The sequence below is a fragment of the Dipodomys merriami genome, unplaced genomic scaffold (genome assembly GCF_024711535.1).
Source record: "Dipodomys merriami isolate MVZ:Mamm:240054 unplaced genomic scaffold, mDipMer1.0.p SCAF_10, whole genome shotgun sequence".
NCBI classification, from domain to species: Eukaryota; Metazoa; Chordata; class Mammalia; order Rodentia; family Heteromyidae; genus Dipodomys; species Dipodomys merriami.
Window position 1 is genome coordinate 13,227,227 of NW_027202271.1, and position 25,579 is coordinate 13,252,805.

Sequence of the window (25,579 nt, forward strand, 5' to 3'; positions counted from 1 at the left end):
ATGCATGAGGTCCTGGGACTGATTCCTCAGCATTGCATAAGCAGAAAAAGCTGGAAATGGCACTGTGGCTCAAGTGGTAGAGTGCTAGCCTTGAGCTGAAGAGCTGAGGGACAGTGCCCAGGCCCAGAGTTCAGGCCACACAACTGACAAAAAAAAAAAAAAAAAATTATGGGCTGGGAAGGTGGCTCAGTGATAGAGCGCTTGCCTTGCATCCCTGAGGCCCTGGGTTCGATTCCTCAGCACCACATAAGCAAAAAGAAAAAAAAAAGTGAGAAGTGGCGCTGTGGCTCAAGTGGTAGAGCGCTAGCCTTGAGCTGAAGAGCTGAGGGACAGTGCCCAGGCCCAGAGTTCAAGCCCCACGACCAGACCAAAAAAAAAAAGAAAAAAAAAAAAGGAGAGCTACTCTGTTTTTGTTTTGTTTTGTTTTGTTTTCTTTTTTTGTCGGTTGTGGGGCCTGAACTCTGGTGCTGTCCCTCAGCTCTTCAGCTCAAAGCTAGCACTCTACTACTTGAGCCACAGTGCCACTTCTGGCTTTTTCTGCTTATGCAGTGCTGAGGAATCAAACCTAGGGCCTCATGCATTCAAGGCAAGAACTCTACCACTGAGCCACCTTCCCAGCCCCTACTCTGGGTTTTTGTCATTGTTATTTTGGTGGATTTTTTTTCCAGTTTATTTCTTGCTTTTAACTTCTGAGTCTAGTCGCTTTGATAATTATTAAAATTTCATTTCCCTCCAAAATGAACTTGATCCCTTTTTTTGTGACAGTCCTGGGACTTGAACTCAAGGCTTGGGAGGTTTTTCTAAGGTTTTTCTGCTCAGGGCTAGCTTCTTCCGATTTTTTGTGAGGAGTTTCGGTCATGGGGCTTAAACTCTGGGCCTGGGTGCTGTCCCTCAGTTCCTCAGCTCAAGGCCAGTGCCCTACCACTTGAGCCACAGCACCACTTCCAGTTTTCTAGTGGTTTATTGGAAATACGAGTCTCATGGACTTTCCTCCCCGGGCTGGCTTTGAACCACGATCCTCAGATCTCAGCCTCCTGAGTAGCTAGGATTATAGGCATGAGTCACCGGTACCCAGCTTTATGCTGTATTATTAATCTGTTGTTGGTGGTGGTGGTTGTGGGGCTTGAATTCTGAGCCTGGGTGCTCTTCAGCTCAAGGAGAACACTCTACCACTTGAGTCACAGCACCACTTCCGGTTTTCTGAGTGGTTTACTGGAGATAAGAATCTCACAGAAAAAAAAAAAAAAAGAATCTCACAGAATTTCCTACCTGGTCTGGCTTTGAACTATGAACCTCATATCTCAGCCTCATGAGTAACTAGGATTACAGGAATGAGCCCCCTGTGTCCTGCTATATTGTTAATTATTTTAACTTTTATTTTTGTTTTTATTTTGTTATTATTATAAAGGTGATATTCAGGGAATGTAGCTTAATAGTAGAGTACTTGCCTAGCATGCATGAAGCCCTGAGTTCAATTCCTCAGTATCACATAAACAGAAAAGCCATAAGTGGTGCTGTGGCTCAAGTGATAGAGTGTCAACTTTGAGCAGAAGAAGCCCAGGGACAGTGCCCTCAGTTCAAAGCCCCAGGACTGGCACAAAAATTAATTTTAAAAAGTTTTTTTTTTAAAGGTGATATTGCTGCACACCGCTGGCTCACGCCTGTAATCCTAGCTACTCAGAAGGCTGAGATCTGAGGATCATGGCTCAAAGTCAGCCCAGGCAGGAAAGTCTGTGAAACTTATCTCCCATAAACCACCAGAAAACCGGAAGTGGCGCTGTAGTTCAAGTGGTAGAGCACTAGCCTTGAGATGAAGAGCTGAGGGACAGCGCCCAGGCCCAGAGTTCAAGCCCCACGACTGACCAAAAAAAAAAGAGCCGGGTGCCGGTGGTTCATGCCTGTAATCCTAGCTACTGAGGAGGAAGAGATCTGAGGATCGCGGTTCAAAGCCAGCCCGGGCAGGAAAGTTCATGAGACTCTTATCTCCAAAAAACCACTAGAAAACTGGAAGTGGCGCTGTGGCTCAAGTGGTAGAGTGCTCTCCTTGAGCTCTCAGCTCAAGGACAGCGCCCAAGCCCAGAGTTCAAGCCCCACGACTGACCAAAAAAAAAAAAAAAGAAGTGATATTCAGAGGGACTGTAGTTACATAAGTCAGGTAAAAAGTACATTTTTGTATGGTTATTGAACTTAGGATCTGGGCACTCTCCCTGAGTTCTGCTCAAGGCTAATGCTTTACCAATTTGAACCACAGCTCCAGTTTTCTGGTGCTTAATTGGATATAAGAGTCTCATGAACTTTGCTGCAGGCTGGCTTTGAACCACAAGCCTCAGATCTCAGCTTTCTGAGTAGGTAGGACTCCTGGTGCCTGGTACCTGCCCTAAGAGTACATTTGGGGGGAGGGGCAATGCCACCACTTTCCTCTCTCTCTCCTAGTTTTTCCTTCCCATCCCCAATCACAAGTTGTGTCGTTCATTTTTAACATAGTATCTCTGCTTTATTTGTTCACTCTTTCTACCTCCATTTCTGTGCCCCTCCCATTACCTGCCCAAAGACAGATAAAGGAACAAACAAGACAAAAAAGAAATGTATTGTTATTATTATTGTTTTTGTTTTTGTTGTTAATTGTGCTGGTTCTAGGACTTGAACTTAGGCCTTGAACTTGCTCAGCTTGCTTGTTTAGCTGGGTCTACTAGTTGAGCTATTTCTTCAAACCAGCATTTTACTGGTTAATTGGAGATGGAGCCTTGCAAACTTTTCTCTTGGGCTGCCTTTGAACCTCCATCCTGAGATCTCAGCCACCTGAGAAGCTAGGATTATCAGTGTGAGTAACCAGCACCAAACTTCTAATACCTTATTTCTATTAACTTATATTAAACACAAATTTCACTAATTTTCATATGGCTATGCCCAAATATTGGTAACATAAAGGAAAAAAGTTAAATAAACAACCAAATGATTATTTTTCACCCACTGGGTATTATTCCAGAACCAGACAATGTGATTGATAGTAGACACAGAGTTTGCTCTTTTGGTTAGTTGGACTGGCAGCAGGGCTCTATTTTGGGGGAAATGCTTGGTCCAAAAATGTTTCTAAATATTGATGCCTGTTGTTGTATTACCATTTTCTCCCTTGTAGTTATTAGTTCATATTTTTAAAATATATATCTTTAGAGAGTTAATATTAAGATATGTAATTAACAGATTAGGGTGAATAAATTTGTCAGGCTTTCCCAACATGATGTTCAGTTAAAAATAGGTTTGGGAAGAAAATAAAAATCTAGGTCTAGGGCTGGGAAGGTGGCTCAGTGGTAGAGCGCTTGCCTTGCATACATGAGGCATTGGGTTCAATTCCTCAGCACCACATAAGCAAAAAGAAAAAAGTGGGAAGTGGCCCTGTGGCTCAAGTGGTAGAGCGCTAGCCTTGAGCTGAAGAGCTGAGGGACAGCGCACAGGCCCACAGTTCAAGCCCCACAACCAACAAAAAAGAAAAAGAAAAAAAAAAAAAGAAACTAGTGGCACTAGACACAGGTCAAGGAGTTTAGGGAGAATGAGGAGGTTATAAAACTCCTTCATAGATTTGAAAATTTCACCACTTTATGTTTAGTGCCATGATATTTGACAGCTAACCATAAGACCTTGATAATGTATTAGCAACTTTCAGCTCTAAAAAGTACTGGCAGCCAGGTGCCCATGACTCATACCTATAATCCTAGCTACTCAAGAGGCTGAGATCTGAGGATTGCAGTTAGAAGTTAGCCTGGGCAGAGGCTGGGAAGGTGGCTCAGTGGGAGAGCAGGCATGAGGCCCTGGGTTCGATTCCTCAGCACCACATAAGCAAAAAGAAAAAAGCCGGAAGTGGCACTGTGGCTCAAGTGGTAGAGCGCTAGCCTTGAGCTGAAGAGCTGAGGGATAGCGCCCAGGCCCAGAGTTCAGGCCCCACGACCGGACCCAAAAAAAAAAGAAGTTAGCCTGGGCAGAAAAGTCCCTAAGAGACTCTTATCTCCAACTAACTACTTAAAAAACCAGAAGTAGAGCTGTTGCTCAAAGTGCTAGAGCACTACCTTAAGCAAAAGAGTTCAGGGAGTGTGCCCAGGCCCTGAGTTCAAGTCCCATTAGTGACCAGAAAAAGAAAAAAATCACCGGCAGAGTGAGGCATGGTTCATGCCTGTGATCTTAGTACTGTAGAGGCAAATGAAAGAGAATTTTGAATTCAAGCTCAGGCTAGACTCCGTAGTAAGACTTGACTCAAAAAAAAAAAAAAGTTTCAGCAGTTTAACTTTATTATGGGAAGCAAAAACTTAATAATGATGGGCTGTGTACTGGTGGCTCGGCCTTAGCAACTCAGGAGGCTGAGATCTGAGGATTTCACTTTGAAGCCAGCCTGGGCAGGAAAGTTCTTGAGATTCTTATTGTTAATCATCAAAAAGCTCAAAATGGAGTTGTGGCTTAAGTGTTAAATCAGTAGGCAAGAGCAAAAGAAAAAAAAAAAAAAAAAAACTCAGTGATAGTGCTAGGCCGAGTTTAAGCCCCAGGACTAGCACCAAAAACAAACAAAAAATCCCTTTGAGTTGTTATCTACCATGTTCATTAACTGTATATATTTCAAGTTTATTTTTATTTATTTACTTATCTGTTTTGTGCTGGTACCAGAGTTTGAACTCATAGCCTCATGCTTTCAGCCTTTTTTTTGCAGGACTCTAGTACTATAGCCCAGCATTTCTGCCTTGTCTGGCTTTGAACTATGACTCTCAATGTCTCAGCTCCCTGAGTAGCTAAGAGTAGATGTGTGAAACACTGGTGCCCAGCTTGATTATATTGTTTATTTATTTATTTATTTGCCAGTCTTAGGGCTTGAACTCAGGGGCATAGGCACTGTCCCTGAGCCAGAGAGCTACTTCCAGCCTTTTCTGTTTATATGGTACTGAGAAATGGAACCCAGGGCTTCATGCATGTTAGGCAAACACTCTACCACTCAGCCACATTCTCAGCCCAATAAAATAATTTTAAATGAAATAAAAACTCACTACATCATTTATACTTAAGCCACAACCAAATTATTTTTTCTTTTCTTTTCTTTTTTTTTTTGGTCAGTCGTGGAGCCTGAACTCTGGGCCTGGGCGCTGTCCCTCAGCTCTTCAGCTCAAGGCTAGCACTCTACCACTTGAGTCACAGCGCCACTCCCGGCCTTTTCTGCTTATGCAGTGCTGAGGAATCGAACCCAGGACCTCATGCATGCAAGGCAAGCGCTCTACCACTAAGCCACCTTCCCAGCCCTTATTTTTCTTTTCAAAGTACTAAATACTTCATTTGTTTGAACTCAGGGCTCTAAGCTTTCTAGACTGTCTTTGTGCCACTTCAGCTATACAACCAAACTGAATACATAAAAAAGTTTTGACACCGAAACAAATCACAATACAACTCTTTAAGACAGGGAATACTTTATTCGAAACCCATCAGAGAAATGGACAGCTTGAGTCTGTGACAGAGTGTTCATGTTTTAAAGCCTAAGTCAGTGATTGTGTATGACAGCATACACTGGTACATACAAAAAACTGATTAGACCAAAACTTGCCAATGTTTTTTTTTTTTTTTAACAGAATAAGCTTCCCTGTAAAAGCAGCACCTTTGTGACATTTTTCCTTTAGTACTCCTCTCCTTCTTCCTCACCCTCTCCTTCCACAGAATCCACACCAACCTCCTCATAATCCTTCTCTAGGGCAGCCATGTCCTCACGGGCCTCAGAAAACTCTCCTTCCTCCATCCCCTCACCCACATACCAGTGGACAAAGGCACGCTTGGCATACATCAGGTCAAACTTGTGGTCCAGGCGAGCCCAGGCCTCAGCAATGGCTGTGGTGTTGCTCAGCATGCACACAGCACGCTGCACCTTGGCCAGGTCTCCACCAGGAACCACAGTGGGAGGCTGGTAATTGATGCCAACCTTGAAACCAGTGGGACACCAATCCACAAACTGGATGGTACGCTTGGTCTTGATGGTGGCGATGGCAGCATTGACATCTTTGGGAACCACATCACCACGGTACAACAGGCAGCAGGCCATATATTTACCATGGCGAGGGTCACATTTCACCATCTGGTTGGCTGGCTCAAAGCAAGCATTGGTGATCTCTGCTACAGAAAGCTGTTCATGGTAGGCTTTCTCAGCAGAGATGACAGGGGCATATGTGGCCAGGGGGAAGTGGATGCGGGGATAGGGCACCAGGTTGGTCTGGAATTCTGTCAGGTCAACATTCAGGGCCCCATCAAACCTCAAGGAAGCTGTGATGGAAGATACAATTTGCCCTATCAACCTGTTCAGGTTAGTGTAGGTTGGGCGCTCAATATCGAGGTTTCTACGACAGATGTCATAGATGGCCTCATTGTCCACCATGAAGGCACAATCAGAGTGCTCCAGGGTGGTGTGAGTGGTGAGGATAGAGTTGTAGGGCTCAACTACAGCTGTGGACACCTGGGGGGCGGGGTAAATGGAGAACTCCAGCTTGGACTTCTTGCCATAGTCCACAGAGAGACGCTCCATCAGCAGGGAGGTGAAGCCAGAGCCAGTTCCCCCACCAAAGCTGTGGAAGACCAGGAAGCCCTGAAGACCTGTGCACTGGTCAGCCTGCAAAACACAAAGGGATATAGCTTTTTACAGTCATAGTAAATATACTATCTTAAAAATAAAAATAGATCTTGAAGTCTCAAGTTCAGTCTCTAGTTTAAATGAAGAAAAGAAAAGGCATTTTAATAAAGTAATCATCTTGCTATCACATTTTAGTTCTCTTTGAAAAAGCAACTTTTCAAATGTCTTCTATCTGTTAATGAGCTTTCTTCTCAAGAATAAACATACCAGCTTTCTGATCCTGTCCAAGACGAGGTCAATGATCTCTTTGCCAATGGTGTAGTGCCCACGGGCATAGTTATTGGCAGCATCTTCCTTGCCTGTGATGAGCTGCTCAGGGTGGAAAAGTTGACGGTAGGTGCCAGTTCGAACTTCATCTGCCAAAGGAAGAAAGCAAACCACCCGTCACTAACCTGCACAAGCCTGGGCCATCATCAGTGGAGCCCCTGGACAGATCTCTTGTCTCAGAACCCTGGGAAATCCCTTGGGTTAGTTACTGAGGACAGCTTACCAATGACTGTAGGTTCCAGGTCTACAAACACTGCCCTGGGCACGTGCTTGCCAGCGCCTGTCTCACTGAAGAAGGTGTTGAAGGAGTCATCTCCTCCCCCGATGGTCTTGTCACTTGGCATCTGGCCATCAGGCTGGATGCCGTGTTCCAGGCAGTAGAGCTCCCAGCAGGCATTGCCAATCTGGACACCAGCCTGGCCAACGTGGATGGAGATACACTCACGCTGTGGGAAAGGAAAAAATTGAATTAAGCTTCATGTACATTTTGAATTTTCGTTAAATATATAAAAGTGATTTCTGGTAATATACTATACATTTGGGGTCATGTCCTGAATAGCACAGAAGTAATTAATGAAAAGCATCTGCTACAAATGCTGCAAATGGGTGTGGTCTAATAATGCAGCTTGCTACTGTTAAGCACGTGGTGTCAGCCCATTGTTCCCTTGGCCATACTTGAATAGAAGGCTTGTAATATTTTTAAAATATTCAAAGCACAGATTTTATAAAATATAATAATTATATTAAATCAGTAGCTGGAATTAATTCAATTGCTTCCTCTAAGTAAAAAAGAAGGGTTTCTTCCAAATGGGACTTGGTATTTCAGCATGGACATCTGCATTGCAGCTGAGGCTAGAAGCCACACCCTTTTGCAGTCTATCTGCATAAATACTACAGTTAGAAGCTAGACAAGGTCTGCATTGCTGCATGGCTGTATTTGTGGTGCCTGGTGCTAGCCCGTGCTATCTGCTACATTATTTAACAGAGTAAGCTCTATTTTCAGTAATTGCCTATAAGATCTCATTGTGTTCCTTTGCCAGTGTTACTCTTCTACCCTAGTCTGGGACCATGAACTGAAATGAATTAATGAAGATGCACTAGAACAAAAGACAGCTGGATGCAGAGCTAATTCTCCTTTGTCTGCAGTAATTTCACTTATTTTAAAGTTTTCCAAGAATCTTCTTCACTGTAAAACACTGAAAAAACATTAGTATCTTTAAAACAATAGCTCTAAGAGAAACACCAATTTAAAAAAAAATTCAGTGAAAGGACAGTGTTTATATAAAACAAAAATAGTATTTTCATCCTAAGTCTTTATTCACGACTTAATATTCCTGTTCTTTTATCGTTTAGGGAAAGTTCTCTAGGCTTTTGGCTACACTTTCATTGTCTGATCCATGGTGGGGGTGGGGGTGGGGAAGGGCGTTTCCCTGGTTTCTGACAATCAGAGTACAATTGGGGTCTTACAAAATGGTCTTTTATCTCTAGCTAACCTTGCAACAACGAGTGTGTGTGTGTGTCTGTCTGTCTGTCTATCTGTCGGTCGGTCTGCCTGCCTGCTTGCCAGCCTGCCTCTCTCTCTCTCTTTCTCTCTCATGGCGTCTCCATTGTCAGATGAATTGTGCTTTGGGTCCAAAAGGGAACAATAATTTCCTCTCAATTTCAACAGTAAGAAGATCAGTCTTTGGAGCCTACAGTTCGGCTAGGATAAAAGGCTTTTTTATTGAAAGTCCCCAGAGAGAGGAGGTTTAGAGAGGGAGGACCCCGCCCAAAACGCCAGAGAAGCAAGAAACAAACAACTCCGCCCCTGCGCCTCCTGGCACTGGCTGTCAGGGGTTCCAACAGAAACTAACCATTTTCCCCGTCAGTTCACGAGTTATCTTTCTAAAACGTTAACACACCCGATCGTAATTTTTTTTAAATACACAAACTCACGGCCTTTGTCCTGTTCCTTTTCTATCGCCACAGCCACAGCCACAGCCACAGCCACACACACACACGCACACACACGCCTTCTCCTTGTTCCTGGGGACCACGGGACGAAGAAAAGCCCTCCCCGAGCTACAAGAGTCCGGTGCGCACACACTGACGTCTGGTGCGCACACACTGGAAGGCCGGCATCGTCGCCTTCCCTGCCCTAGACAGAAGCTTCGGTCTGGTCAGACGGGTTGGGTCGCTTTGGGTCCCCAGAGTTCTCAGATAACCAAATCTCCCTCGCGCCACCTTTGTTCTTTCCCCCTGGTTTTTCTCTTTGGGGCGCATTGCCCCCTCCTTCTCCCCCGCATTGCGGCAAGGACTTAGATTCAGACAAAGCATATGATTACCTTTCATCTGAAGAGCTTACAAAAGAAAAGAGTCTAAGATTTCTCCCAAGTAGATTTTCTGAAGACTTGACTCCACCCACCAGCTTCCCAAAGAGGCCGAGAAAAAAGGAATTCTCACCATGTTTGCTGCTTTGCGGCTACAGGACAGATGGCGGCGAGGAGAGGAGGGTTGTTGCTTCTTACAGCGCGACTCTTAGGAGGTCGATGTAAGAGAACCTGCGGCCCAGGGCGGATGCAGCTCCCTATATACAGCTCGGTCACCATGGGGATGGGCCAAGGCCTTTTCCTGTTGGTCCAGACCCCTCAATCTGCCCAGAGAAGCCACGACAGAAGAGTGGTGATTGGTGCAAGCGACATGGGATGAGGTAATCTCTCCCCCCACCCCTTTTCCCCCTAGCATCCATAGACTGCATCCTTCAGACAAAGAGGCTGTGCTAAGGCAGTCAGCCCAGCATCCATTATGGGGTGGGGTTGGGGAGAAGAGAAAAGGGAAGAAAGAAGACTTGGGTGGGATGATTTTATGTTACTTAAGCCTCAGGCTGCAGTGAAAACGCCCATGTAAGGCTTTCCCTGCCGGTAATCACAGAATTCGTGTTGGGATTATTTATGGAAATTTGTCCCAGCTTCTCCTTCACAGTATACTAAACTCGGCTAGACTTGGTTAGAATTCAACATCCCTAATTGCTTTAAAAATAAAGGAAAGATTCTTGGGAGAGATGTTCAAAATGGCTTGGGTAAATGTGAATTTTTTAATTTAAAAAAAGATTCAGATATACAAAATAATTTCTCGAGTTCCATTGATTTATTTTGGCTTACGCATACACACAATTATCTAACCAAAGGTAGGAAATGGCAAGAGAATTCTGGAAAAAGAACACAAATGCTGGCTCATGTAGCCCAGAGGTTGAGCACTTGCTTATCATGGCAGAAGTGTTAGGTTCAATCTCTAGCACCTCCAAGAACACACAGACACACACTCAAAAGAGTTCTAACCTAGCAATAATTAAGAATTAATGAACTAACAATAGCTAGTTTGCTAGAGATTCCTTTACCAGGAGTCTATGCAATATTTCTACGTGTTGTATATTATCCCTAGAAATGAGTCATCTTTCCTGATACAATTGAAAAATATAGGAGGAAAGAATTGAGTTCAGAAACTGATTCCACGTGTGTATGCAGTTATATTCTTGCATTGTTCTCTTTTCTGGAAAAATAGCAAAAATCTAAGACATCGAACTAGAAAAGAGAAGAGTTATATAACGTAAAAAGTAAACCACCTGGTATTGTTGCCTCCATCCACAACGGTGCACTGTCAGCAGAGCTGTATTGCATGGTTTTTCTGTATTTGTGTGTGAATTCAATAAATAGCCCTCTTCTGCAGTAGGGCTTTAAGTGTGGGAATTCGAACTGCCTCACACCCTTGCTATTCAACTGGAGATGCTGGTGGTTGCTCAATTGCCTCTTGGGACAAAAAGGCTTTCCTTTCACCCCTAGGAAAAGGATTGCGGTCACATTCCATGTCTCTTTAGAAAGGCTCTGTTATCAGCAGGGATGAGCAATGTAGAATCAACTGCATGAACTGTGGACCATTTAACGCTGCTGATGAAATTTCAGAGAAAAAGGTTTGTTTGGTTACTAAAGTTAAAAATTTGGAGTTTGACAGGTAATTCCCCGCACCCCTCCCTTTTTTTTTTTTTTCATTGCCAAATATTCAGGGTCTGCAGCATAGAACAGCAGAACCCATTCATTCTGGCTGGGCGGACTGACAGAGCAAGGCGTGGGAGGGACTTGAGAAGCAGCGGCTGCAAGTTGTGGTATCACAATGGCGGCCAGGAATTTTTCCAGTCTGCTTTCCACAGCTCTTCTTTTCTTGATTAAATTTTCTGTAGAAGTCTTTGCTAGGGAAAAAAAAATGTAAAGACCTCATCATACAAATCATTTGATCTATTTCTTGCATAGTTGATAGGAAAAAAATCTATCATCTCCATTATTTTAGCAGATAAAAAAAAAACCACACAATTAAGGATGCTTCTTTTTTAATCCATAAGTACATTTTACAAGAATAAGAATTAAATGGCATACCACTGGTGCATAAAGATTGATAAACAATTCATTCAAAATAATTCTTTTCACTTTTAGTAAGTTAAAAAAATCATACACTTAAACCACGGTAAAGTGGTCTTCTCAGAATGAGAGGCACATTCTTGGTTTTTTAAGATTAATATATTTCTTTATTTTTTGTAATATAAAAGATCAACAACTACTTCTAAGTAGTCTGCAGTTTCTGCATTGTTTCAGAGTATTCAAAGAGGAGGGTTCCTGCAACCGAGTCTTTGTAATTCTATCTCAGAGCCATTCTGTGCCTTATGTAAATGAAGGGTTTTTCCTCCCCCTTGAGCATAAGTAACAATAAGATCTAGGTCAGAAACTGAACACTGAAACCTTAAAGATATAAATGAAAGTGAAGGGAGATAATCTGTTGTCTTTGTTCCTTATCTGACTTAACATTCAAACTATGGAAAGCAATATATGCATATATACATAATTTTTTTACTGGTTCTTTTTTTCCTTTAACTTGCAACAGTATACATGGATAAAGCTTCTGCTAATAGATTCATTCACTACACAGTAATACTTTAGTTGACATTTACATAAATTTTTACTTTTGTTAAGTTTTAGTTAACATTTTTGTCTCTCAGTATTTGTGGATTTTTTTTTTTCTGCTGGTCCTGGGGTTTGAACTTGGGATGTGGGCACTGTCCCTGAGCTTCTTTTTACTCAAGCCTAGCTCTACCACTTGAGCCAGAGTGCCACTTCTGGCTTTTTCTGTTTATGTGGTACTGAGGAATCAAACCTAGGGCTTCATGCATGGTAGGCAAGCATTCTGCCACTAAGCCACATTCCCAGCCTGATTTGTGGAATTTTGATTACCTGCATTTTTTTTTCTTTTAGGTGCTGGTCCTCAGTGCTTGAGCACAGTCCTTGAGCTTCTTTTGGCCAATATTAGTGCTCTAACACTTGAGCCACAGTTCCACATCTGGCTTTATTGCAGATAAGAGTCTCAGGGACTCTCCTGCCTGGACTGGCCTTCAAACTGGGATCCTCAGATCTCAGCCTCCTGAGTAGCTAGGATTACAGGCCACCAACACTGGCTGGCTATTATTTGCATAGCTATACCTCTCTCCCACTAAAATGTGAGTCCTAGATCCTGCCAGAGTATCAAGCAGATATTATATTCATGTTAGTTAAATTAAATGAATAGCTCTCTGTGAATATTTTTGTTAACTATTGCCATGTTTGGCATTTTAAAGGGTTTTTGGGGTTTTTTTTAATGGGGGGGGTCCGGTTGTGGGGCCTGAACTCTGGGCCTGGGCGCTGTCCCTCAGCTCTTCAGCTCAAGGCTAGCGCTCTACCACAGTGCTACTTCCAGCTTTTTTCTTTTTGCTTATGTGGTGCTGAGGAATCAAACCCAGGGCCTCATGCATGCAAGGCAAGCGCTCTACCACTGAGCCATCTTCCCAGCCCCTTGAAGGTTTTTTTTTTTTAAAGTATCTTACCAGATACTGTGTATCTGTTATCTTAGGTAATGGGAAATCCAGAGTTCGTAGTATGGTCTCTGAAGACAAATCTTCTAAATTAATTGAAGAATTAAGACATACACATTTATATAGGTTTGAGAATGACATGTAAATATTTTATTCCTTGTCATGGGGCTTGCTCCAGGTTAGCACTCTAGTATTTTGAGCCACAGTGCCACTTCTGGTTTTCTGGTGGTTAATTGGAGATAAGAGTCTCATGAACTTTCCTGTCCAGATCTCAGCCTCCTGAGAAGCTAGGATTACAGGTGTGAGCCACCAGTGTCTGGTGATACAGGTTTTTTAGATATAAAGACCTGTTGAATCCATTGTATGACTGATGTATCGTAACTTAGGTAGGAAACCAGAGAATTGTCCAACTTTTTTTTTTTTTTACTTCTTCACCTCTAATTCATCCCTAAACCCATTCCTATTTGGATTCTTCTCATACCACTCCTTAAAACAACAACAACAAAAACCTCTCCACATTTGTTATAAAATCTATGGGACACTTTTTGGTTCTTGTTGACCTGTGATAGATTTTGTCACAGTTGACCTCTCTCTCTCTCTCTCTCTCTCTCTCTCTCTCTCTCTCTCTCTCTCTCTCTCGGAAACACTTGCTTCCCTTGGTCTCAAAATTCTATTTGTTCTAGGTTTCCCTCCTACATTTTTGTATCTAGATGGTTTTTGCAGGATCTTCTTTCTTTCTCTAATCTTCAAATGCTGGAGTTCCTTAAGGTTCAGGTTTTTTCCTCATTTTGAGCTAAATTCATTCTTAGTGAATAGCATCCATTTCAATGACTCCAAACACTTTCTTTTCTTTTTCTCTTTTCTTTTTTTTTGGGGGGGGGAGGTGGAGATGCTGGAATTTGAACTTGTCAATAGGCAGGCACACTACCATTTTAGCCATATTTCCAATCCTTTTTGTACTGTTTTTGTTTGTTTATGCCAGTCCTAGTGCTGGAACTCAGGGCCTGGGTGCTCTCCTTGAGTCTTTGTGCTCAAGGCTAGTGTTCTCTACCATCTGAGTCATAGCTCCACTTTCAGCTTTTTTTTTTTTTTTGGTGGTTAGCTGGAGGTAAGAGTCTCATGCACTTTCCTGCCCAGGCTGGCTTTGAACTGCAATCCATGGATCTCAGCCTCCTGATTACTAGGATTATACAGGTGTGAGCCACTGGCACCTAGCTAGTGTTTCTTTAGGGGTATGTTTAAAATGTTCTTAATAAAATTGTAAAAAATATAGGAAATGGAGGTTGTGAATATTGAAGACAAATATAATTTACTTTACATACTGTTCTTTTTTTTTTGGGGGGGGGGTCCGGTCATGGGGCCTAAACTCTGGGCCTGGGCGCTGTCCCTCAGCTCTTCAGCTCAAGGCTAGCACTCTACCACTTGAGCCACAGTGCCACTTCCAGCTTTTTTCTTTTTGCTTATGTGGTGCTGAGGAATCGAACTGAGGGCCTCTGGCATGCAAGGCAAGCGCTCTACCACTGAGCCACCTTCCCAGCCTACATACTGTTCTTTGCTACCTTAAATAAACAGGTACAGAAATTCAGCTGGGTACTGATGGCTGACACCTGTCATCCTAGCTATTCAGGAGGCTGAGATCTGAGACTCAATCTTAGCCTGGTTCAAAGCCAGTCCAAGGCAGGAAAACTTGTGAGACACAAAAGCTGAACTGGAGCTGTGGCTCAAATGGTAGAACACTAGCCTTATGCAAAAACACTCAGGACAGTGCCCAGGCCCTGAGTTCAAGCCCCAGGATTGGAACAGACATTTAAAAAAATTCAAATAAGCTGAGTGCCAGTGGCTCATACCTGTAATCCTAGCAACTCAGAGTCTGAGATCTCAGTATCATGGTTCAAAGCCAGCCCAGACAAGGAAAGTCCATGAGACTCTTATCTCCAATTGACCACCAGAAAACTGGAACTGGCACTGCGGCTCAAGTTGTAGAGCACTAGCCTTGAGCTGAAGAGCTAAGGGACAGTGCCCAGACCCAGAGTTCAAGCCTCATGACCGAAAAAAAAAAAAGTCCAAATAAAGTCAAGTCTTTATAGAATTTTCCGTGGAAGACTTCCTTAGGAATTGTGACTCTTAAACTGAATGGGCTGGGGGGTGGGGTGGAGTGAATACTTATTTATTAAGCCAGTTCTGGGGCATGAACTCAGGGTCTGAGTGCTGATCGTTAGCTTTTTTCCTCAAGATTAGTGCCCTTCCACTTGAGGCACAGCTTTACTTTCAGGTTTTTAGTGGTTAATTGGATATAAATCTCATAGACTTTTCTGCTCAAAACTTCAATCCTCAGATCTCAGCCTCCTGCATAACTAGGATTAGAGGTATGAGCCACCAGGCCTGGTAAAATGAATACTGAATACTTTAAATGGAAGAAATAACATTTGCAAATTCATAGTATAATAATGGTCAACTGACTGTGTAAGGGAATGCAAAGAAATTGACTTGATTTGGGAATGCAAGGGAATTGTAGGCAATGTGTCAGTTGGCAAGGGTATAGTTAATTAAAACTGTATCTTGTTTTGATAGTGATATTTATTGTTTTGGTTTGGTTTGGGCTTTTGGAAGGAGGATATCACATATGTTGCTCCCTTCCCCTTAATGTGATACCCTCCCCCCTGGAATATGGTATGTAAGGCAGGAAGTCCTCAAACTTGATATTCCCCTGCCTTAACTTCCCAAGTGCTGGAATTTCCAAGGCATGGAGAGTAAGGAAAAAGACTGGAGACCAAGAAAAGTATTGCAATAATTAATACAGAAGTCTTCACACTGTTATTCTTACAATAAGAATGGATAGGCAAGGATAACAAAAGAGACCATTCAAAGGAAACATCCTGGTGGTGAATGACTGGACACAAAGTAAAAAAGAACAAGTCAAAATTAACCCCTGCTGGGTGCTGGTGGCTCATGCCTGTAATCCTAGCTACTCAGGAGACTGAGATCCAAGAATCATGGTTCAAAGACAGCCTGGGCAGGAAAGTCCGTGAGACTCTTATCTCCAACAAACCACCAGAAAACCAGAAGTGGCGCTGTGGCTGAAGTGGTAGAGCGCTTACCTTGAGCTGAAGAGCTGAGGGACAGCATGCCCAGGCCCAGAGTTCAAGCCCCACGACCGACCAAAAAACAAACAAACAAACAAAAAAACTAACCCCTGCCAGGCACTGGTGGCTCATACTTGTAATCCTACTTGTTCAGGAGGCAGAGATTTTGGTTCACAAACAACTAGGGCAGAAAAATCCATAAGACTATTACTTCTAGCTAATCACCAAAAAACAGAAGTGGAGCTGTGGTTTAAGTGATAGAGCACCAGCCTTGAGCAAAATAAAATTTTAAAAAGGGTTGGAGGTATAGCTCAAGTGGTAGAGCACCAGCCAATGAGCAAAAGCATCAGATACCAAATTCAAGTTTCAGTCTCAGAAAAAATTAATGAGAGAGAGAGAGAGAGAGAGAGAGAGAGAGAGAGGGAGAGAGAGAGAGAGAGAGAGAGAGAGAGAGAGAGAGAGAGAGAGTGGGTCTTGGGACTTTAACTTGGTCTGGATGCTGTTCCTGAGGTTTTTGTTTTTGTTTTGCTCAAGGATCTATCACATGAGATATTCTATGCACTTTCAGCTTTTGGGGGGATAAGTTGGAGGTGAATTGGAGACTTTCCTACCCAAGCTGGCTTCAAATTGTGATCCTCAGATCTTAGCCTCCTAAGTAGCTAGGGTTACAGGCATGAGCCACTGGCACCCAGCTATACAGATAAATTTTAATAAATTTCTTTTTATTTCCTCTTTCTTCCCCCCACCCCCACCCCACCCTTTTTTTTTTTTTTTTGCCAGTCCTGGAGCTTGTACTCAGGGCATGGGCATTGTCCCTGAGCTTCTTTTGCTCAAGGCTAGCACTTGATAACTTGAGCCACAATGCCACTTTTGGCTTTTTCTGTTTATGTGGTACTGGGGGATCCACCCCAAGGCTTCATACATGCTAGGCAAGTATCTACCACATGAGCCACAGCTCTACTTCCAGCTTTTTGGTGATTAATAGGAGGTAAGAGTCTCAATGGCTTTGCCTGAAACACTGATCTTCAGATTTCAGCCTCCTGAGTAGCTAGGATTACAGATGTAAGCCACTGGCACCCATCCACAGACCATCTTTCTCTAAAAAAAATAAAAATTAAAAAAGTATTGTTATTGCAAAGGTAATGTACAGATGGGTTACAGTTGTATAGGTCAGATAAAGAGTATGTTTCTTTTTAGACAAAGTCTCAAGCTAGCTGGGTGCCTGTGGCTCATGCCTGTAATCCTAGTTACTCAAGAGGCTGAGATCTGAGGATCACAGTACAAAGCCAATCTGGGCAAAGGAAAGTCCATGAGACTCTTATCTCTAATAAACCACCAGAAAGCCATAAGTGGTGCTGTGGTTCAAGTGGTAGAGCATTAGCCTTGAGCTGAAGAGCTGAGGGACAGCGCCCAGGCCCAGAGTTCAAGCCCAACAACTGACCACACAAAAAAAAATCCCAAACCATTCTTTTAAACAAGATATTATGTCCTGGGATGGACATTGAGACAATAGATGAAACACAATTTGTAATTTGTTTTCACTGAATTGACTCAGATTACACACACACAAGAATGCACTGGGAACTTCCTCCATCCAGCCTCCTTTCTGACTCAACACAGATGAAAATGAAGTGACAGACTGGGAAGCTTGGGTGGTGCACTGGCTGACTACAGGGATTTAATAGTAATCAAAACAAGTTGCAGAATCCCTCCCCAACTATCTAAATCCATGTCTTCTTGATAAGCCCCAGTGAGACTCATTTATTAATGAACAAGAACAACAAAAATTAGATTATTGATTCATGAATTTATTAGATACAAAATGCTGAGGAATTACAATTGGCCCAAGTGTAATATAGCTAGCCACACAAAAAGTTGAAATTCATATCTATTTATTTGTTTATTTATTTATTTTTGCCAGTCCTGGAGCTTAAACTCAGAGCTTAGGCACTGTTCTTGAGCTTCTTTTGTTCGAGGCTAGCACTCTTCCACTTGAGCCACAGCACTACTTTTGGCTTTTTCTGTGTATGTGATACTTAGGAATGGAACTCATGGCTTCATGCACGCTAGGCACTAAGCCACATTCCCAGCCCTTTAAAATGTTTCAAACATATCTATCTCCAAGATATATTTATCTTCAAGATAAATATCCCCCCCTTTTTTTGTAGTTTAGTGGAGATAAGAGCCTGGCAGAAGCCCAGCGCTGGTGGCTCACACCTGTAATCCTAGCTACTCAGGAGGCTGAGATCTGAGGATCGCGGTTCAAAGCCAGCCCGGGCAGGAGAGACCGTGAGACTCCTATCTCCAATAAACCACCAGAAAACCGGAAGTGGCGCTGTAGCTCAAGTTTTAGAGCGTTCGCCTTGAGCTGAAGAGCTGAGGGACAGCGCCCAGACCCAGAGTTCAAGCCCCACAGCCGACAAAAAAAAAAAAAAAAAAAAAAAAATTTATTGCCAGGCACTGGTGGCTCACACCTGTAATCCTAGCTACTCAGGAGGCTGAGATCTGAGGATCTCAGTTCAAAGCCAGCCCAGGCAGGAAAGTCTGTGAAACTCTTATCGCCAATAAACCACCAGAAAATCAGAAGTGGCACTGTGGCTCAAATGGTAGAGCACTAGACTTGAGCTAAAGAAATGAGGGACAGTGCCCAGGCCCAGAATTCAAGCCCCATGACCAACAAAACAAACAAACAAACAAATAAAAAATATATGTTTGTTTTTAAATTTGTGTGTCAGTCCTGAGGTTTGAACTCAGGGAGTAGATGCTGTCCCATCAGCATTTTTGCTCATGGCTAGTGTTCTACCACTTAAGTCACAGCTCCATTTTTGGCTTTTTGATATTTAATTTTGAGATAAAAGTCTCACCGACTTTCTTGCACAGGCTGGTTTCACACCATTTTGGAAAACTGAACAGTTTTAGTGCATTTGGTATGGTGCTATTACTTATTTATTTATTTATTTAGTCGGTCCTGGGCTTGAACTCTGGGCTTGGGCGCTGCCCTGCGCTCTTCAGCTCAAGGCGAGTGCTCTACCGCTTGAGCCACAGCGCCACTTCTAGTTTTCTAGTGGTTTATTGGAGATAAGAGTCTCTCGGACTTTCCTGCCCAGACTGGCTTTGAACCATGATCCTCAGATCTCAGCCTCCTGAGTAGCTAGGACTACAGGTGTGAGCCAACGGTGCCTGGCTAGTGGTGCAATTATTTCTAAGTTCTGGTTACTTCTGGAAATATTGACTGAAAATTACTGAAAAAAATTCTTTTTTTTTTTGTTGTTGGTCCTGGGGCTTGAACTCTGGGCCAGGGCACTGTCCCTCAGCTCTTCAGCTCAAGGCTAGGGCTCTACCACTTGAGCCACAGTGCCACTTCCAATTTTCTGAGTGGTCTATTGGAGATAAGAGTCTCATGGACTTTCCTGCCCAGGCTGGCTTTGAACTGAGATCCTCAGATCTCAGCCTCCTGAGTAGTTAGGATTACAGGTGTAAGCCACTGGTGCCTGGCTCTTTTTTTTTTTTTTTTTTAATTGTAACCCTAAAAGACAGAACTCACAATGAAAGTGTATTTTAAGAACCATTTCAACATCTTCCTTTAGATTGAAAAATCGATTGTACATGTACTGAAAAGAAAGCATTAGAAAAGAGTGCATTTTTATTCCTCAGTCTAAAAAAGCATGTAGGAAACGTTTGTCCAAGTTTCTATAAATTTAAACACTAATCTTGCACTTGTAGAAAAGAAAGATTTTCAGAGAAGAGATGTCAAGGTTTATTCAAGCTAGCATAGACTAAAATTAGTCCTGTCCATTTTACAGTTGTTTCTCGATTTCTTATATTTTAATAAATCAGTTCACTATTAATCTTTTTTAGTGATTGCAGTATTTTTAGCCAGGCAGTAGCAACTCTCTCAGGTTACCAAGCAACGTATCCTACAGTTGCTAGGAGACGGACTAGCAAGGTTGGGGGTACTTCAGATTCCGGTGGTAACTGGAATTTTATCACATGTTTATACCTTAGAGAGTTTCACAGCTTTAGACAAAGAAGGAAAAAAAGTTAATGTTATATAGAAAAGATGTATGGAGAGACAGCAATTGGGAAGTGAGTAGATACAATAAAGAAAATCATAAGGTATTTGAGACAAGTGTATAAACTTGGCATGGAAGGGCAACTTCCTTGAATGACTCATGGAAAAACCTTAAATTGCTGGTGCTGAATTTATATTCTGTATGCTTTTCCCTTTCCCCAAAGTGAATTAGAGAATGAACTTGGCAAGGAAATCTTTCAGATAGCATTTCTGAATATATCCAGCAGAGTGGAAATCAACAGTAACTCTAATGAAAGGCAGGCATCTACTAACACACATTATTTAAAATTCCCAAATCAGTAGGTAACACTATTTCCTCTCATCTTTTCCTCTCAAAATAATAGAAAGTGACAATACTGAACGGGAAGGTAGCATGGAAGTATTCTTAGAGAAATTTCAGAAGGAAGATATTATAACAGTTTGTTGTTCAATGTTTCTGTGCAAATAAAAAAAAATCCATTCTAATCTAAAGGCAGAAGCAGTTTTGCTCTACCTGCAGAACTCTGCTGTATGTGAAATTAGAAACCAGCCTCCAGGTTATATCGCGTGCATGTAAGGGTTTGAATCATGTGTCTCTGTGGTATTTAGTGTTTCTGGCAACTAGGAAGCTCCTCAGCAATTATTGCTAGGTCCTAGTGGCCTCTGTTTGCCTGAAACCTTACTCAGTGCCAGAAACACTAGAGATAAAAATCATGGGGGGGGGGAATCCAGCTCTTATTATCTATAGTGTTTCTACAGAAAACTGTCCATTTTGTGCTCAGTGAAAGTCACTATCAAATGGAGGCTCCACACAAAAAGCTTCTCCTCAGCTTCCTTTTTCATGAATGCTAGCATCCATGCAGAACACTAGGCAGACATTGGGGGACAGTATAATTAAAATGAGATTTTGATTCTCTCATCATCGGCTTTAATTGAATACATAGTAGACTGAAGCTAGGTGTGGTGGTACAAGTCTATAATCTTAGTGTGTGGTAGGCAGAAGTAGGAGGATTGTGAATTCCAGGTCAGCCCAGGTTATGAAGTGAGTTCAGGGCCATTTTGAGATACACAGCAAAACCTTGTCTTGAGGCGGGGTGCGGGGGTGGGGTGGGGAGGGAGGGAGTCAAGCACCCAGTGGCTCATGCCTGTAATCCTAGCTACTCAGGAGGCTAAAATCTGAGGCTTGTGGTTCAAAGCCAGCTGGGGGCAGGAAAGTCCATGAGAGTCATATTTCTAGTTAACCTGCAAAAATTTGGAAGTGGAACTGTGGCTCAAGTGTAAGAGTGATGACAGGTATGCTCTGCATTATTGGTTGACATGAAGTAGTGAACTTTTTTTGCCCAGGTTGGTCTAAAACTTCGATCCTCCCAGTCTGTTTCTTGAGTAGCCAGGAGCATGAGCCACTGTGTCCGCCTTACTTCAGTTTTTAATGCCTCGGGAAATATGTTGCTTAAATGAACTCAGTGATGAATCAGCTGAAATGACTCATTTATGCAGTTTTGAAAATGGATTCAGCAGACTTCTTTAATTCCAACCTTGACTGCAGTAGAAAACAATGTGCTTGACCTCATTCTACAGCTGCCTGGAAAAGAGGATTAATGTTTACCTCAGAACAGTAATATAATAGAAAGTCATATTTCAAAGGAGGTTTTTGTTGAGAGGTGTTAAAGAAATCCAACCTGTTTGGACTACAATGGGGGTTAACTGTTTTCTTATTGGTTTCTTTTCCGTGTGTGTGTGTGTGTGTGTGTGTGTGTGTGTGTGTGTGTGTGTGTGTGTGTGTGTGTGTGTGTGTGTGTGTGTGTGTGTGTGTGCTTATGCGTCCTTCCTTTAGTGCTGGCTTGGTCCTGGCATTCTCCCCCAGAGATCAGCAGTCTTGGCCCTATCACCTTTGGAGACAGTTATTAGAGTTTCTGAATGCATAGCCAAGCAGGCCACTGCTGATGCTCTCATGTGGCATTTGCCCCTGCGGAGGGCATATCTTCCCTCTGCTCAGGGAAGGAGCCTTTCCTTCCTCAACTGACACTTCCCCTACACAAGAGGATCACTTAGGGCAGTGTGGCTTCAGAGAGTGATTACCATAAAGACAGGAAGCCCAGCAGCCTCTGAACCTGACAAAGGGATGGATTGTCAACCAAGCGGCTCTGAGCAAGGAATAATGAAAAGGAACAATTGCTTAGTGGATGTTTAAGAATTATTTTTCTAAAACAGCAGTTATATCTCTTTTTTTCAATCCCAGGGTAAAAGACAGAAGGGAAGCTCAGTTCTTCTCAGAAAACAGGTGGGACTGAGATTTATTTATAACTTACTGGAAACACAAAGAGAAGCTTTTATTGTTGATAGCTAGGCTGGGTGGGTGCCAAGAGACACAGCCCAGGAGAGCCCTGCTGCCAAGCACTGACACAAAGAGAGCTGAGCCAGCCTTTTCTCTCTTTCTTTCTTCCCCTCCCCTCCCTCCCTCCCTCCCTTCCTTCCTCTCTTCCCTCTTCTTTTTGCTCACACTTGCTCAAAAGTTATATCAGAGGACTGTGTTGAAGGACTCATCATAGAGCCTTTAAGCATTTTTTTTTTTATCAGTTGTTGGGCTTGAACTCTGGGCCTGGGTGCTGTCCCTCAGCTCTTTAGCTCAAGGCAAGTGCTCTACCACTTGAGCCACAGCACCACTTCCAGTTTTCTGGTGGTTTATTGGAGATATGAGTCTCATGGACTTTCCTATCTGGGCTGGCTTTGAACTGTGATCCTCAGATCTCAGCCTCCTGAATAGCTAGGATTACAGGTGTGAGCCACCTGCGCCCGACATCCTGAGCTCTTTTTGCTCAAGGCTAGTTAGCTCTACCACTTGAGCTACATCTCTGCTTCTGGCTTTTTTCTTGCCCAGACTGGCTTGGAACCATGGTGCTTAGATCTCAACCTCTTGAATAGCTAGGATGACAAGCATGAGCCATTAGGAGCAGGCTAAATTTAAGCAATTCTAATTTGAAGGGACTATTGGAAGGGAAATAAAGAAGCAATAAGTTCATTGTGAAGTGATAGTTCAGTTTGGGAAAAAACACTGGCCAGGCATTCAATGTTGTCATCTTCCCTGGGCCTTTGAAACTCTACATTTCAATTTGACGATTTCAACAAATACCTTCTGGGTATACCTGCAGGGAGAAAAAAAAGTTTTATTTTTTTATTGGTCAGTCATGGGGCTTGAACTCCAGGCCTGGACACTGTCCCTCAGCTCTTCAGCTCAAGGCGAGCTCTCTACTGCTTGAGCCACAGCACCACTTCTGGTTTTCTGGTGGTTTATTGGAGATAAGAGTCTCAAGGACTTTTCTGCCCAGGCTAACTTTGAATCGTGATCCTCAGATCTCAGCCTCCTCCAGAGTTAGAGCTAGGATTACAGGCATGAGCTACTGGCTTCTGGCTATTTTATTTATTTTTGTGTCAGTCATGGGGCTTGTACTCCAGGCCTGGGCACTGTCCCTGAGATTTTTTTGCTCAAGGCTAGCATTCTACCTCTTTGAGCACAGTACCACTTGTGGTTTTCTGATGTTTATTTAGAGATAAGAGTCTCATGGACTTTTCTGCCCAGGCTGGCTTTGAACCACAATCCTCAGATCTCAGCTTCCTGAGTAGCTAGGATTCCAGGTGTGAGCCAGTGCCCAGCAATTAGTATGTATTTACCTTTTTTTCTTTTTTTCTTTTTGTCGGTTGTGGGGCCTGAACTCTGGGCCTGGGTGCTGTCCCTCAGCTCTTCAGTTCAAGGCTAGCTGTCTACCATTTGAGCCACAGCACCACTTCCAGCCTTTTCTGCTTATGTGGTGCTGAGGAATTGAACCCAGATCCTCATGCATACAAGGCAAGCACTGTACCACTGAGCCACCTTCCCAGCCCCTTATTTACCTAATTATTTCTGCATGTATAATAGTATTGAGGCTTGAACTCAGAACCTGGGTGCTATCACTTAGCTTTTTCTCTCAAGGTTGGTGTTCTACCACTTAAGCAACACTTCTACTTTTCTGCCTTTTTGCTCATAATTTGAAATACAAGTCTCATGGACTTTTTTGCCTGAGCTGGCTTCAGATCCTCAGATCTCAGACTACTGAGGGGTTAGGATTGTAGGTGTGATCCACCAGCACCTGGCTATAGATTAATGTTTGAGAGAAACTATAAATTTCTTTGCTTTTCTTTTTTCTCTCCCTCGCTTCCTTCCTTCCTTCCTTCCTTCCTTCCTTCCTTCCTTCCTTCCTTCCTTCCTTCCTCCCTCCCTCCCTCTCTCCCCTCCCTCTCTCCCCTCCCTTTCTCCCCTCACTCTCTCCCTTCCTTCTTTCTTTCTTTCCTTCTTTCTTTCTTTCTTTCTTTCTTTCTTTCTTTCTTTCTTTCTTTCTTTCTTTCTTTCTTTCTTTCTTTCTTTCTCTTTCTTTCTTTTTTTCCTTCTTTCTTTTGTGCCAGTGCTGGGATCTTGAATTCAGGCCTAAGTGTTGGGCCTGGGCTTTTTTGCTCAACACTAGCACTCTATCACTTGAGCCACAGCTCTACTTCCAGCTTTTTTGGTAGTTAATTGGAGATAAGAGTCTCATGGAAGGGTTGGGGATTTAGCTCAGTAGAAGAGCACTTGCCTGTTAAGTGCAAGGCCCTGAGTTTATTCCTCAGCTCTGGGGGGGAAAAAGAGTCTCGTGAACTTTCTGGCCAGGCTGGCTTCAGCAGCAGGATTCTCAGATCTCAGCCTCTTGAGTAGCTAGGATTACAGGTATAAGCCATTGGGTGTGCTGCAGGAAATTGTAATTTACAACCCAGAACAGTGCATGGCTGTTGTTAGACTCAGAATTCTGAAATACCAAGCCAGGAGCCAGTGGCTCACGCCTGTAATCCTAGCTACTCAGGAGGCTGAGATCTGAGGATCTCGGTTCAAAGCCAGCCCGAGCAGGAAAGTTCGTGAGGCTCTTATCTCCAATAAACTGCTAGAAAACGGGAAGTGGTACTGTGGCTCAAGAAGTAGAGTGCTGGCCTTGAGCTGAAGAGCACAAGGACAGCGCCCAAGCCCAGAGTTCAAGCCCCACGACCGACAAAAAAAAAAAAAAGAATTCTGAAATACCAGAGCTGAGAAAGATTTAGAATTGTTTTTCTATCATTCAATGGTTACTTTACCTTTGACCAGAAATTCAGAGAAGCAGAATGTAATGGTGACAGAGCCAGGCATCAGCCTGTGTGCTCACTTCTTATACATTAGATCCCCTCCACCCAGTGACTGTGGCCCCTCATCCATCACTCAAAATTTAAAACAAAGAGAACCATGAACTTGGGGGTGTTGTATTGAGTACATTTACCTTCTAGCCTCTAAATCTTATATTTTTACATCATAAAATAATTCTGTCTGTGGGCTGGGAAGGTGGCTCAGTGGTAGAGCGCTTGCCTTGCATGCTCGAGGCCCTGGGTTCGATTCCTCAGCACCACATAAGCATAAAGAAAAAAGCCGGAAGTGGCGCTGTGACTCAAGTGGTAGAGTGCTAGCCTTGAGCTGAAGAGCTGAGGGACAGCGCCCAGGCCGAGAGTTCAGGCCCCACGACCGGACCCCAAAAAAAAAAATAATAATAATAATTCTGTCTCTGTCTCTGTCTCTCTGTCTCTCTCAGCCAGTCCTGGGGCTTGAACTCAGGACCACAGCACTGGTTTTCCAGTAG

The 25,579-nt window shown here is 43.1% G+C and overlaps 1 protein-coding gene across 1 annotated transcript; it reads right to left on the minus strand.

Annotated features, from left to right (window-relative positions):
* Positions 1-5,421: 5,421 nt before the first annotated feature.
* LOC138840327 (tubulin alpha-1A chain) lies at positions 5,422-9,460 on the minus strand. Its single transcript, XM_070040449.1, has 4 exons — positions 9,353-9,460; positions 7,134-7,356; positions 6,851-6,999; positions 5,422-6,622 (listed from the first exon to the last, which is right to left on the minus strand). The coding sequence occupies exons 1-4, from the start codon at positions 9,353-9,355 to the stop codon at positions 5,642-5,644; spliced, it is 1,356 nt and encodes a 451-aa protein (XP_069896550.1). The 5' UTR covers positions 9,356-9,460; the 3' UTR covers positions 5,422-5,641.
* Between the last annotated feature and the right edge of the window lie 16,119 nt (positions 9,461-25,579).